The sequence below is a fragment of the Microcaecilia unicolor genome, chromosome 11, assembly GCF_901765095.1.
Source record: "Microcaecilia unicolor chromosome 11, aMicUni1.1, whole genome shotgun sequence".
NCBI classification, from domain to species: domain Eukaryota; kingdom Metazoa; phylum Chordata; class Amphibia; order Gymnophiona; family Siphonopidae; genus Microcaecilia; species Microcaecilia unicolor.
In genome coordinates this window covers 36,012,346-36,026,996 of record NC_044041.1, presented here as the reverse complement: position 1 = coordinate 36,026,996, position 14,651 = coordinate 36,012,346, and the positions used below count along the sequence as shown (strand labels likewise).

The 14,651-nt window shown below is 45.4% G+C and overlaps 2 protein-coding genes across 5 annotated transcripts in view; one reads left to right on the top strand and one right to left on the bottom strand.

The window, feature by feature from the left end:
* The window catches only part of RNF34 (ring finger protein 34), a 49,456-nt gene extending 48,442 nt beyond the window's left edge, over positions 1 to 1,014 (bottom strand). The window contains exons 1-2 of one of the 3 annotated variants that reach the window (XM_030219895.1): positions 957 to 1,014; positions 19 to 156 (exon numbers count right to left, since the gene is read on the bottom strand). The gene's annotated coding sequence lies outside the window, so the exon portion shown is untranslated. Of the gene's footprint in view, positions 1 to 18; positions 157 to 885; positions 925 to 956 lie in introns of those variants that run through there. The other 2 variants (XM_030219897.1, XM_030219894.1) reach the window with 2 other exon arrangements.
* Positions 1,015 to 1,034: 20 nt separating this feature from the next.
* The window catches only part of ANAPC5 (anaphase promoting complex subunit 5), a 78,447-nt gene continuing 64,830 nt past the window's right edge, over positions 1,035 to 14,651 (top strand). Inside the window, exon 1 of one of the 2 annotated variants that reach the window (XM_030219891.1) lies at positions 1,035 to 1,321. In XM_030219891.1, coding sequence (XP_030075751.1) covers positions 1,121 to 1,321 — 201 coding nt within the window. In that variant the 5' untranslated portion in view covers positions 1,035 to 1,120. Of the gene's footprint in view, positions 1,322 to 8,341; positions 8,414 to 14,651 lie in introns of those variants that run through there. The other variant, XM_030219893.1, reaches the window with a different exon arrangement.

Sequence of the window (14,651 nt, the reverse complement as noted above, 5' to 3'; positions counted from 1 at the left end):
GCTTGAAGAGTTGCTCACCTGGGTGACTTGCCAGCAACGTACCACTGTGGGCTAATAAACTGCGGTGTCCTTAGATTTTCTCCTTCTATAGATGGAGCGGGGGTAACACCTTACTGTTGTTCTCTTCTTTCATTCTGGCCAAGAGCCCCAATAAGCCTGCAAAATGAATGAAAGCCAGCAGCAGCTATTAAGTTGCCTTTCAGAGAAGAAATGCATTAGACTGGATAAAAAGAGGGGATGGCTAAAAACAGGGAAAATGGTCAAGTTTTTATACTATCACTATAATAAATGGGTACTCTTTATATTCAGTTTCTATGTATCAATACATGTGAAACCAGAAACCATATACAATTCAATGCAATCAAATTCAAAATCATATAGACAATATAAATAAATAAATATATAATAGTTGTGTGGTCAGTTTTTTTGTGTGTATATACCAAAACTGCCACACTTTCTAAGGTAGGCAGATACAACTTAACCTTATAAGCCCATCCACACAACTTGCTCTGAAGATGATTATACCTTAAACCATGTCTCCCAAACTCCTTATACTCATCCCCCAGTCTTCTCTTTTCCATCTTCCCTACACCATACCCCTCCCAATCTCTTTCCTTTTGCCTATCATACCTTGTTTACCTTTCCATGTTCAATTCACATATTCTTAAAACCTTACTATTACTATGTTTATTACAATTTGTAATAATCTCCTTACAATACTTTGTTATTGTATTTACTATGTAAGCCGCATTGATCCTGCTGTGTGTGGGGGAAAGCGCGGGGTACAAATGTAATAATAAATAAATAAACAAACTGAACTCCTAAGCAGACGTCATGGGTCATATCCACTCCCCCTCCTCCCAATTGCCATTGACCCAGCCTTACTTCAATAGGCGCAGGCAGGGCTGCCTCTAATCTGTACCCTACTCCGAATCTCTCTAAAGGGAGGGACGTACCGCAAAGCAGACTGTTCAGCGAGCCAATCCTGATTGACTATGCGACAGCACATGACCGGAAACTCGACTGCGGTAGGCCCGGCCTTTTTGGGCGCCGCTCACCGGCACCTCTGAACCTGCGGAAATTGAGCAAGGGAAAGAGACTGGCTGTTTTCGGCCCAGTTATGGCTAGTGTCCATGAAAGCTTGTACTTTAATCCAATGATGACTAACGGAGTGGTGCACGCCAACGTGTTCGGCATCAAGGACTGGGTCACGCCTTACAAGATTGCCGTCCTTGTGCTGCTCAGTGATATGACCAAATGCACGCAGATCAGCCTTATAGAGAAAAGGCGGCTAAACAAATTAATCCTGCCGCTGCTACAGGTCAGGAGCCCTCTGATCGCTTTCTCTCTTTACTACTCAGTTTGTTCGTACGTCTGTCCGTTACCACCTCCCTGCAGACTGCAATGAATTGCCCACAACCTAGTATTCAGTACGCAAAAAATAATCTGTGTGTTCTAGAAGGAGGTGATGTTTATGCAGCCGACTCCCCGTGCATGGATAACCTGACCTGAGCTTTATCATGCTCCTATACTGGGAGACCTGATAATTAGGGCATTTGCATGTGATTATAGCTGTGTTGTAACAGCAAAGCATTTGTAGTTTTGGAGGATTATTCGGCTAGTTAATATAAGACTAGCCAATACTGGGTCAGACCAATGGAAGCAGGGTACTGGGCTAGATGGACCAACAGTGGGCAATGCAGGTCATAAATATCTGTCAGAAACCATATTAGTTGCAACATTCCATGCTACCTATCCCGGGGCAAGCAGTGGCTTCCCCCATGGCCATCTCAATAACAGACTATGGGCTTTTCCTCCAGGAACTTGTCCAAATTTTTTTTTTTTTTAAACCCAGATACGCTAACTGCTGTTACCACATCCTCTGGCTGCAAGTTCCAGAGCTTATCCAGTTGATGCTGAATCTTTCTTTTTACTGTGTACATGTGCTTTATACTATACTGTAGTTAAAACTAAGTCAGTTTTGTTGTGTGGCACATTCTGATTCCAAATCTTTCACGTTTTCATGGGCCAGGTAATACAAATTACCAAAAGGTTAATGGAAGTAGAAGGTGTAATTAAATAGGTTATAACAAATAATACTGGAATTCCAAAACTCATCTTTTAGAAATGTTCAAATCAAGTCAACTTAGTATTGTGAAACCAGAATAGCATTTCATGCTGAAGTGCCCTCTTTCACCAATATTTTGCTTTTGGCAATGTTTCTAAATTAATAGTGGTTATAGAGGTGCTACTTAATAACAAACATATACCAGCTAAATATAGGTTTTTAAAAAATTCAGTGTCACAATGGTTGCCTACCCCATCTTTATTATTGTTTCCTCCAGTATAAAATATTTTACATTTTATCTGCCATTAAACATGTTATGCTATGTTGTTCTGATCCAATTTGTTCTAGCATTGGTCTATAAAATGGAGAATACAAATCTGTTAGGACCTCTTTTATCAAGCTACTTTAGCGGTTTCTGTGCAGCAATGCCAACAAAGCCCATTCAGAGTGAATGGTCTTTGTCAGCATTACCGCACTGGTGCCCCAGTGCTCAGAAGCAAATGTCTGCGCTAGAGGCCATTAGCGCCGGACTAGAGCCTTCACTTGTTACCATCTCATGCTCGGAGGTCGCTAGCACAGTGAACAACAAGCACGCCCAAGGATAGCGCAAGAGGCATTCAAATTAGTCAAATGAAGTAGTTACCCATTCCCTCCCAATGCTCAGAAGAACACCGCACAAACCTAAGCCACCTTACTGCTGCAGAAATAACGCCAACTCGGAGCAGACGTTTGGGTGCTTCTGCCAAGCTAGAGACAATAGTACAAGGACTTGCATTTACAAAATTAAAATAAATTTTTAAAAAGGGGAGGGGTAAGAAAGCTATGATGCTTTGCAAGAAAAATGCTGTAAGATTTTCTTCTCCCACTGCCCGGATAGAGTACATCCACAACTTATACTAAACATGCTTCCAAATAGAACAAGGAAAAGTTGGTAGGGAACAACAGTACAACTGGGGGATAAATGAAATTTGAAATGTGGTGTAGGGAACTTGGGGGAGGGGGACTTGGACCCCTAATGTTGACCCTACCTGGCCCTCCAACTACCGCCCCATCTCCCTCCAACCCTTCCTCTCCAAAATACACAGCCGTTGCATTGATTTTCTCGCCTCTCATGCCATCCTTGATCCGCTTCAATCTGGCTTTCGCCCACTACACTCGACAGAAACAGCATTATCCAAAGTCTGTAATGACCTGTTCCTCGCCAAATCCAAAGGTCATTACTCCATCCTCATTCTCCTCGACCTATCCGCCGCTTTTGACACTGTCAATCACAACTTACTTCTTGACACACTGTCCTCTTTTGGGTTCCAGGGCTCTGTCCTCTCTTGGTTCTCCTCTTATCTCTCCCATCGTACCTTCAGAGTACACTCTCATGGTTCTTCCTCAACCCCATCCCGCTCTCTGTTGGAGTCCCTCAGGGTTCTGTCCTTGGACCCCTTCTTTTCTCTATCTACACCTCTTCCCTGGGCTCCCTGATCTCGTCTCATGGCTTCCACTATCATCTTTATGCTGACGACACCCAGCTTTATCTCTCCACACCTGACATCACTGCGGAAACCCTGGCCAAAGTATCGGCCTGCTTATCCGACATTGCTGCCTGGATGTCCAACCGCCACCTGAAACTGAACATGGCCAAGACCGAACTTCTTGTCTTCCCACCCAAACCCACTTCTCCTCTACCTCCACTCTCTATTTCGGTTGATAACACCCTCATTGTCCCCGTCTCATCTGCCCGCAACCTCGGTGTCATCTTCGACTCCTCCCTCTCCTTCTCTGCGCGTATCCAGCAGATAGCCAAGACCTGTCGCTTCTTCCTCTATAACATTAGCAAAATCCGCCCTTTCCTCTCTGAGCACACCACCCGAACTCTCATCCACTCTCTCGTTACCTTTCGCCTTGACTACTGCAACCTACTCCTCACTGGTCTCCCACTTAGCCACCTATCCCCCCTTCAGTCCGTTCAGAACTCTGCTGCACGTCTTATCTTCCGCCTGAACCGATACACTCATATCACCCCTCTCCTCAAGTCACTTCATTGGCTTCCGATCAGGTACCGCATTCAATTCAAGCTTCTGCTACTAACCTACAAATGTACTAGATCTGCAGCCCCTCCTTACCTCTCAACCCTCATCTCCCCTTACGTTCCTACCCGTAACCTCCGCTCTCAAGACAAATCCCTCCTTTCAGTACCCTTCTCCACCACCGCCAACTCCAGGTTCCGCCCTTTCTGCCTCGCCTCACCCCACGCATGGAACAAACTCCCCGAGCCCATACGCCAGGCCCCCTCCCTGCCCATCTTCAAATCACTGCTTAAAGCCCACCTCTTCAATGTCGCCTTCGGCACCTAACCACTACACCTCTACCCAGGAAATCTAGACTGCCCCAACTTGACATTTCGTTCTTTAGATTGTAAGCTCCTTTGAGCAGGGACCGTCCTTCTTTGTTTAATTTGTACAGCGCTGCGTAACCCTAGTAGCGCTCTAGAAATGTTAAGTAGTAGTAGTAGTATTTTCAGAACGAATAATGAAACAAGGGTTACCTGTAAGATTTATTTAATTTCCCTCCCTAATTATTCTGTGTGCTGTTTTCAATCCTTGCTAATTAGATCAGGCTGCAGGGTGACTTTGTGAAATTGTGCAAGGACAGCCATGTGTGACCCACATTTCTTCTGACTAGACTGGACCCAAAAACATATTTACGCATTTATCATGATTTGTTGGGCAAGTGATGGGAGAAGATGAGGTGGACCCTTGTGAGGGTGGAGACAGTTATAGAAGCTTGCTTAAGGTAATGGGGAGGGAGGGGCGTCTTGAGAATGGAACAAAAACCTTTTTTTTTTTAAATTTTTTTATTTTTTTATTTTTTTTTTTGCTTACCAATGTTAAGGTCATTTCTAGGGCAAGATACTGTACAAGACAGCTTAAGAATTTATTGACTGTTAGCTTTGTTAACAAGCTTTTAGTAGATAATGCATATAGAATGGTCCAATGTAATTAAGATAACCTTTAATGGATATTTAGGTTTTATATTAATCTTTGGGTCAGATTTCCTGTGTTTTATACAGTTTGAAACCACATTATATTTAGATAGTGAAAAGGGGAAGTTGGAAAAGTCTGCTAGCCAACCACAAGGTCCACTGGTACAGCAAAAATAACTTTGTTACAGTTTGGATATGTGATACAAAAAACTGCTGAAGTAGCATGGAATTTGTGAGAAAGGTATGGGTAGGAGAGAAGTTCCATATCATCATGCTGATCAATCCATAGACTGGTGGGTTGTGTCCATCTACCAGCAGGTGGAGATAGAGAGCAAACTTTTGCCTCCCTATATGTGGTCATGTGCTGCTGGAAACTCCCCAGTATGTTCTCTATCTCAGCAGGTGGTGGTCACACACAGCAGCAGCTCTGGCTAGGTCTCCAAACCTAATTTTTAGGTTTTGTTGAGTACCTGGGGTTGAGGGCTCTTCTTGAGCAAGTGCAAACCTGGTGGCGCCAGGTCCCTCCTTTTCTCCCCCCTCCCGCTGGCTCCGTTAAAAAAAAAAAAAAAAATTTGGACGTCCTTAAAGGCGTTTATTTCGACGTTTATTTAAACGTTTATTGCAGCTACTCACTGGGACACCAGGTCGTTACAGCTCGGAGCAAGAAGCAGGTAATTTTTACCTTTTTATAGCGGGCAGGGGGTTCCCCGATCGATCTCCACGTGGCCTATGGCATCGGAGGGCGAGGGCGCGAAGAATCGCTCCCCGGACCGCGTGTGCGCTTCTAGCGGGGATGGTGGGGTCTTGAAGTCTGATTCGCCCTTGTTGGGTGTCAGTTCGGAGGCCGGTCAGTGTCCCGGTTCTCCCTCCGGTGCGGCGGTTTTTCCCGCCATAAACGCCCATCCCCCGCTGCTCGCCTCCGCCATCTTGGCCGGCCACTCTGCTCGGACGGCTTCTTCTTGGACCGCCCTTGAGCTGGGAGACGTTAATGCCATGGCCGCCCTTGATTTGGGCGACGGCAAAAAAGCGGCTAAAGTTAAGCGCCGTTCTTCCCGCGCGGCTCCTTCACGAAGTGTCGCGCCGGACGCCATCTTGGATGCGCAGCATGTTTCTCCCCCGCTCTTGCGAGCGCCGGTTGAGGGTGCTCTAGGGCCGTGGCCCAGGCTGCTGAAGTGCACAGTCTGGGGGGTTTCTCCCCCGAGTTTATTTTGCTGCTGCATCAGGCCTTCCCTCCCCCTTTGGTCTTACGGCCTGGCTATTGAGCGGCAGCGTCTGAGGAGGAAGGGCTTCTCAGACAAGGTCATCGCCACTATGCTGAGAGCGAGGAAGCGCTCTACTTCTACTGCTTACGCCAGGGTTTGGCATACCTTTGCAGCGTGGTGTGAAGCAGGCTCACTTTCTCCCTTCACTGCTCCAATTTCTTCAGTGTTGGCGTTCCTGCAAGAAGGTCTGGAGAAAGGCCTGTCGCTCAGTTCCCTTAAAGTCCAGGTAGCGGCTCTGGCTTGCTTCAGGGGCCGCCTGAAGGGTGCTTCCCTGGCTTCGCAGCCAGATGTGGTGCGTTTTCTCAAGGGAGTTAATCACCTGCGCCCTCCTCTGCACTCAGTGTGCCTGCGTGGAATCTGAACCTGGTGCTAAGAGCATTGCAGAAGCCGCCTTTTGAACCCTTGTCGAGGGCATCTCTGAAAGACCTGACGTTGAAAGCAGTCTTTTTGGTGGCTATCACTTCAGCCAGAAGAGTTTCTGAGCTCCAGGCACAATCATGTCGAGAGCCTTTTCTGCAGTTCACTGAGGCAGGAGTGACTATTCGCACAGTGCCTTCCTTCCTGCCCGATTGTTTCTCGCTTCCATGTGAATCAGCAGCTCTGTCTCCCTTCCTTTCGTAGGGAGGACTACCCAGAGGAATACTCTGCTCTCAAATATCTGGATGTGAGACAAGTCATCATCAGATACTTGGAAGTGACCAATGATTTCCGGAAGTCGGATCATCTGTTTGTCCTGTTTGCAGGTCCTCGTAAGGGTCTGCAGGCTGCTAAGCCTACAGTGGCAAGATGGGTCAAGGAAGCCATTGCGGCGGCTTATGTGGCCGCGGGGAAGGTGCCGCCTATCCAGCTGAAGGCTCACTCCACTAGAGCTCAGGCGGCCTCGATGGCAGAGGCCGGGTCCGTCTCCTTAGAAGAGATATGCAAGGCGGCAACTTGGGCACCGGCCCATACATTCTCCAAGCATTACCGCTCGACTGCGGCTGCTCGGGCGGAGGCCCGGTTTGGAGCTTCAGTGTTGAGGTCAGGGATTTCAATGTCCCGCCCTGGGTGAGTACTGCTTCGGTACATCCCACCAGTCTATGGATTGATCAGCATGATGATATGGAAGGTAAAATTTTGTATCATACCTGATAATTTTCTTTCCATTAATCATAGCTGATCAATCCATAGCCCCTCCCAGATATCTGTACTGTTTATATTCTGGTTGCATTTCAGGTTCAAGTTTAGTCTTCAGTTACTTCAGGAGGACTTCGTGTTCAAGTTTTTTCAATTGGATTCTTCAAGAGTTGAGACGAGTTTGTGTTACAGTGAGCTGCTGCATTCCTCTCCCCTCCGTTTTACGGGGCTGGATTGAGACTTAAATTCTGCCGGCGCTCCCTCCCGCTTCGTGCAGCTGTAGGGCAGCTTTGTACCCCTCCCACTTCGGCGGTGTTAGGGTCAGTCAGCTCCTCCCGCGGTTGCAGGATAAGCCAGATCCCCCCGCATCGGCGGGGTGGTGTCCCTCCCCCGCTCCGCGGGGATGAGCTGGACGGATTCCCCTCCCCCACTTGTGTGGGGATGAGCTGGGTTAATTCCCCTCCCCCGTTTCGGCGGTGGTGAGCTGGGCAGAGTGTCCCTTTGTGGGTGTAATTCTCTAAGTGCTGAGTCCTGCGGATGGAGCTTTGATATTGACATACTGAGGAGTTTCTGGCAGCACATGACCACATATAGGGAGGCAAAAGTTTGCTCTCTATCTCCACCTGCTGGTAGATGGACACAACCCACCAGTCTATGGATTGATCAGCTATGATTAATGGAAAGAAAATTATCAGGTATGATACATAATTTTACCTTACTTGTAGTTGGGCAACAGAAGCAGGTGTGATCAGATGATTGGTTAGTAAGATATGGTAATTAGTTTCCAGATTATTGTGTAATATGTATTGTATAAATATGAGTGACAGACTAGGGTTCGGGGGGGCATCTTTGTTCCCAAGGCAAGTAAACTGGCTTTGAGAAAAAGGGCCTCTAATCATTTCTTTTCTGTATTTCAGACTTGCAATAAGCCTCTGCTTGAGCCACTATTTTACTTGTCTCAAGAATAAACTTTTATTTCACTTCTGAGTAGTAAGTATTATTTGTCTTATTAGTGTAAGAAATCCAGGGACGTGAGCGCTCCAGCTGTAGTCAGCTGGGATAAGTGCACGGGATGATTGTCTAACGTGTGGTAGTCGTAATCAGACCCACAGAGTGGCAGAAGGAGAAAGAGAATATCCAAATATCTGAAGGTATTGCAGTTCTCTAAAATATTAATTTGTGATCAGAAACAAAAAGGAAAAATAAGTTCACAATTCTAATAAGAAATTAGATTGACATACAAGTGTGTTTGCTTTCAACCAGGAACTCTCATATCTTGCTATAGCTGATGCCGGCACTTCTTCTTCCTCCCCCTGCTTAACAGAAAGCTCTTGGGCGCATGCCCAGGCACAATCCTCTTGCAGAAGTCCCTAATGTTGAATTCTAACAATGTGCCTAAATTTGCATGTCATTAGCATTGAGCATGAGGGAGCTGCTCAAATGTGCTGATTGGACGGTATTTCTCTGGCACTGCTTTGCATATCGGACTGTGGGAGCCGCTAGCACGGCTTGATAAAAGGCCGACTGAGAGAAGGCATTTGATCGAGTGGTTTGGGGATTTCTTTTTGCGGTGCTTCGAAGATATGGGATAACTTTTTTTCATGGATGCTGTGTGAACTCTCTATAAAGCTTCTAAAGCAAGATTACAGATTAACGCTGTCTTTTCCTCGGAATTTGAGATTCGTCAGGGGACTCGTCAAGGCTGTCCCCAGTCACCCCTGCTCTTTGTCCTGTCTTTAGACCCATTGATTAGGGAAATTGTTAGCAATCCAGACATACAAGGGGTCAGTATAGGTTCCCAAGAGTTTAAACTTTCCACATTTGCAGATGATTTATTGGTACATATTGTCAACCCCCAAGCATCTTTGGAAACGTTGATGGAGAGCTTTGGTGAATATGGGGATTTCTCGGGCTTTAAATTGAATTTGGATAAGTCCCTGGCGTTGCCTACCAGGCTTTCGGTCAAGGAGAACTGGAGGGGCCTCTTTCCTTTGAAATGGGAGGTTAACTCCTTTCGTTATTTGGGTATTCAGTTCCCTAAAAATACAGCCACTCTTTATAAGGTGAATTTTACAGCATTACTGGATCACACTGGTGTCCAATTGGCTAAGTGGGTACATCTTCCGCTGACAATTCATGGTAGAATTCAACTTTTTAATATGGTATTGTTTCCTAAGTGGTTGTATGTTTTTCAATTATTGCCCCTCAAGTTGTTGAAAAGAGATTTGGTCACGTTACAAAAATTGCTGTCTCATTTTTGCTGGGCCGGGCGGAAACCGAAATTCTTTTAAATATCTACTTGGTTCTTGGAGATACGGAGGATTAGGTCTTCCAAATTTGCACTTATATAATTACGCCTGTCTTCTTCGACACCTGGGGGATTGGATATTGGAGGAGCATAGTTATACGCCGCGCAGATACGAGGCGGGCTTTTATTCTCCTTGGCATGTCCATTCCCTCTTGTATTCCCCAACAGGCCGTTTGCCCTCAAGTGTCCGCCGCAGTGTAATATTTCAGTCATTGAGACAGGTGTGGCATTATTTGATTCCACTTTTGGGAGGCCAGCCTGAGATCTCAGATCAGCTACCGATTTTGGGTAATTTGCAGTTCTCACCAGGGCTTGATAATGTGAGCTTTAGACGATGGGTGGAGAGGGGTTATTTTCTATTACAACATGTTGGATGGGCAAGGTAGGATGTTCTCTTGGAATATATTGCACGAACGGGGGGTTGTAGAGACTAAGGATTTTATGGCATACTAGTAAAAAAAGACCCGTTTCTGGAGCCAATGAAACGGGCGCTAGCAAGGCTTTCCTGTGGGCCCCCCCACCGAACGCACCTTGGTTGTTAGTGACGGCATTGCGCCGCCATGACCGCCGTCGATGTGTGACTGTGGCCCCCCCAACCAACGCACCTTCGTCGTCAGTGGGTGGCCCATTGCGGCGCCCTGGCCGTCGTCAATGTGAGTGAATTGCTCCGCCTCCGCCCTCAACGTCATAACGTTTGACACGAGGGCAGGGCCCTGAGGCTGTGATTTTCTTGGCTTCAGAGCTTCGAACTTACGAACCTTGGCTTCAGTGACGTCATCAGACAATAGAACGTTGAGGGTGAGTTTTATATATATAGATAATGAGGTGAGGCATTATATATGTTCCCTGGATATGTCCGCTGTATCGTTTTCCCTGGGCACATGTTTACAGGCGTTTTTTGATAAGTTTCGGGATGGAGGGCTGTCAGTGTCTGGTTTATATTAAGAACAAGCCGTTGAGCCCATTAAAACGGGCAAGAAAGCGGTCGGAGCCCCGCCGGGTCCAGCCGAGCCCCTGCCCAGGAAAGCCGCCCCGGGGGATGGTGGCAGAGGAAAGTGCCCGGGTCACAGCGGCAGCAGCTCATCTGACCTGTCGGAGTGCACCTCAGAGCTTCTGTCGGACGATCCCAGCCCGGTGCTCACTGGTCACCCGTATCGCATGCGCGGCACGTCGGTCACTCTTCATTTATATAGTAGGATTGCAATCTATTTTACCACCTCAGAAATTTGGGGATCTGAGTGCTAAATGGGGTCGAGATCTGGGGTTGGCAGGCACATCTGTAGATCCATATAAGCTTATTAAGCGTATCCCAGAGATATTGGTGAGTGTGGAGCTGAGGGAATGTCAATTTCGTACGCTGCATAGAGCACACAGGAACTAAGGTGGGGGCAATAGATTCTCCGATTTGTCAAAAGTTCAGGCAAGGTCAAAATTCCTTTTTTTCATGTGTTTTGGGGTTGTCTGAAGATAGGAGTTTTTGGAATGATATATCTATTTATCTTACTAAATTGTTGGGCTGTGTGGTTCCCTTATCCCCTGTGGGGTTTTTGTTAGATAAGTATGAAACTTTCCGCATCCAAAATCGTTCACAGGCTTTGTTTCTCCGCAAAGCAGGAGTACTGGGTAAGAGAATTATTCTAGGGGTGTAGGTAGGGGAGGAGGTTCCCTCCTTTTGGGCTTGGAGGAATCGTCTGCATGCATTGATGCTCTTAGCGCGTCTGTGTGTGAGGTGCTCACCCAAGCGTCTAAAAATGTTTCTTGAAATGTGGGATGTATATATTCGGTCCCTTCCACATCGGGCCAGGAGCTTAATCCTTAATTTTTAACTAAAATTTGATTTGGGGTGTTCTAGTATGTGGTGCGAGGAGACTTCTTTCAGGATAGACTTACTGTGTTCAGGGGAATTGGACCTTGCGCGCCTACATATAAAATGGCAGTGCGCACACCACTCCTTTTCACCTTTTTTTTTTTTGTGCCGTTAAATATGTTAAAGGTGGCTGGTTATTTCGTTTTCAGGGTAGTCTAGGGGGGGGGGGGCTGTAGGGGATGTTTCACTCGTACAATACTAAGGGATATTTCTGTTCTGGATAAGTTTAAGGTTCTGTACGAGGGGCTGCGTTATGGGGGTGGGGCCGTGGGGGTGACATAGTAAAACTTTTGATGACGAGCTCCTTATTTGGCTATTATACTGTTGGTGTTATTTCTAACTTGATGTATGCTGAGCCTGTTGGCTGTATTGTTTGTGATGTCATCAATAAAAAATTGTTGGAACGGGGAAAAAAAAAGGCCCTTTCTGAATTGACATATTATGAGCAAAGGGACAGATGACTTGGCCCTGCAGTACTTTTTTTTTTTTTTTGCTGAATTTAATTATTACATCTGACTACACAATAACAACTTATAAAAAGCTGTTAGAGCTCAGTATTTGTGAAGAGGTAAATAGTCCGAAATGCCTCTGTAAGTATGTGGGAACTGGTTACATAAGACGTAGGGTTCATAATCCTCTTTAAGAGATGTATATCAGGCTGTTGATTATGCAGTGACAAAAGATTAAAACCTGTTTTTGAATCCCCCCCCCCCCCCCCCCCCGTGTCTTTTGTGTTAAAAAAAAAAAGGGCCAATTTAATTTGACATTATTTTCTGCCTATAAAAGGAATAACCAGGTTCAAGGTGGGTCAAGTTTTGACATATTAAGGTTAGGTAGTAAATATATCTTGTTTGCAGCACAGTCAAGGCCAGCCCTTCCATTAGGTGAACTAGGAGGACATCCAGAATACCAAAATTGGGAGGAAGGGTAACAAAATTCTGGAAATCTCCAAGTGCTATCCACCCACTTTTAAGGCAGGAATGATATGGACCTCTAACATTTAAAACTTGCATTGCAATGTCAGATGTGCCAGCTCATCAGTGTTAGAATGTTTCAAGTGACAGTGTTGGGCTGTTAATGGAGCTCATGTTACCAACATCTAGCATGTAGGAGGAGTCCCAGAACTGCAAAAAATAAGAAGGGCTAGAAAGAGAGGGGAATGAATGTTTGGTAGCTGTTGGGGTGGGAAAAGAGAGTGTACTGGGGCAGATGGGAGTGGGTTTAAAGAGGGTGCTGAGCTGGTGGTGTGATGGGAAGAGGGTGGGGAAGAGTAAGGCAAAGTAAAGTGCTGGTTTTGGACCGATGATTGGGTGGAGAGAGAGGTTTCTGAGTACTGTGGCAAGGGGACAAAAAATTGGGGTGATGCTGGTATACTGAACAGGGAGTGGATTGAAGAGAGAAGAGGATGCTGTGGGGAGGAGGGGAATGAAGAGATGCTGAGTACGACGAGAGAGGGGGGGATGCTGAGCGCTATGGGCAGAAGCAAAGGAAGGGGGGGTGCAGGAAAGAGGGATGCTGTGCTAGAGCTTCTGCAGCCATAGAAGGAAACACTGGTTGATTTAGTGGTCATGGCCTGTATGAGGAAGTGCTGTACTAGAATTGTGACTGTTAGGTAAGTTGATAAAGAGGGTAGCTCAAAGCTGAAGATTCATCTAAGGTGCCTAATACCCTTCCATTGACACTGACATACAGTACACCGTGTATTGTGAACATGTTGTAATACATTTTCTTTTAGTTTTCTCCCGTTTGTTGTTTGACCTGTTCCAGTCATTTTCCTTGCAAAATTAACATTTTTATATATAATATACATGAGGCACTCCTTTGAACAATTACGCTGGTTGGTCATTAAACAACTTAATGATAATGGACGTAGAGGAGATGTGTCTCGTGTTTATCAAAAGGAACAAAAATGGATCTTTAAATTACAAACTATGTCACCAAGCATATTTTCAAAGCACTTAGCCTTCCAAAGTTCCATAGAAACCTATGGAACTTTGGAAGGCTAAGTAAGTGCTTTGAAAATATGCCTCCAAGTGGGTTAAATGGCCCATTGGAATGGTAAACGTTCTACTGAATGTAATGTATTTTTTGTAGCTGATCTTATCAACCAATAAGAACTTATTGTAGTTGATGTCATGCAATGGGTTGTCCTAATGTTAGCATCTATTTATCCAGTCGCCATTTTGTTGTCTAACTACATGACTGAAAGATTCTTTTCATTGGTGGATTCCTCCTGAGGCAGAGACGAAACAGGGGGGGCCCTTTGTCAAGGATTTTTGCATGGTGCTACAGCTGACAGATTTGAAGCTAGTCCCGGTTAGATGGTTTTAGAAATCGAAGGCTGCGGTGACCACCCGGGTGGATAAGCTAAGTGGAAATAAATTTGTTCTGTGCACATGTAATAAATTCCCTATAACTTTTTTGATCTTTTTCAGGATGGAGTTGATTTTAACCTGACACATTATTAATATAATTATTTCCTCAGGTTTTTTTTTTTCTCCATTAGGGAGTTGTTTTCCTTTGCAGTTGTTTTCAGAGGATTTTTGAAACCGATGATAGGAGCCGTTAAAATTGGCAGAGACCATCTCTGTAGGCACCCTAGGCTGTTGAGGTTTCTTTTTGTTTAAAATTTATGATATATATTATGTTCTGGGTTAAAGCCAACCTTAGAGCAAATTAATATATGATAGGTTTCTGATGATTTTTTGCTTTCCAGTATATTTTTCAATTTTTGAGTATTCATGTATAATATATGCCATATATATGCCATATGAACAATAGTGAACTCGTAGGCTTTTAGATTAGAGAGTTGCACAGGACAGAAATTTCACCCATCCCCAATAGAATCTAACCCATACCCACCCGTACCCATTAAGATCCATTCCATCCCCACAATTAACCCTTTAGTGTCCAATGTTCCCATCAATCTGTTCCCATATGGCTTATTATGGGAACATTGGACACTAAAGGGAATTATTAATCTCCATTCCCACCTGTACCCATAGGATTCAGTGCTATTATTTACTTGCTCGCAGCCCTGTTTCCTCCCAACC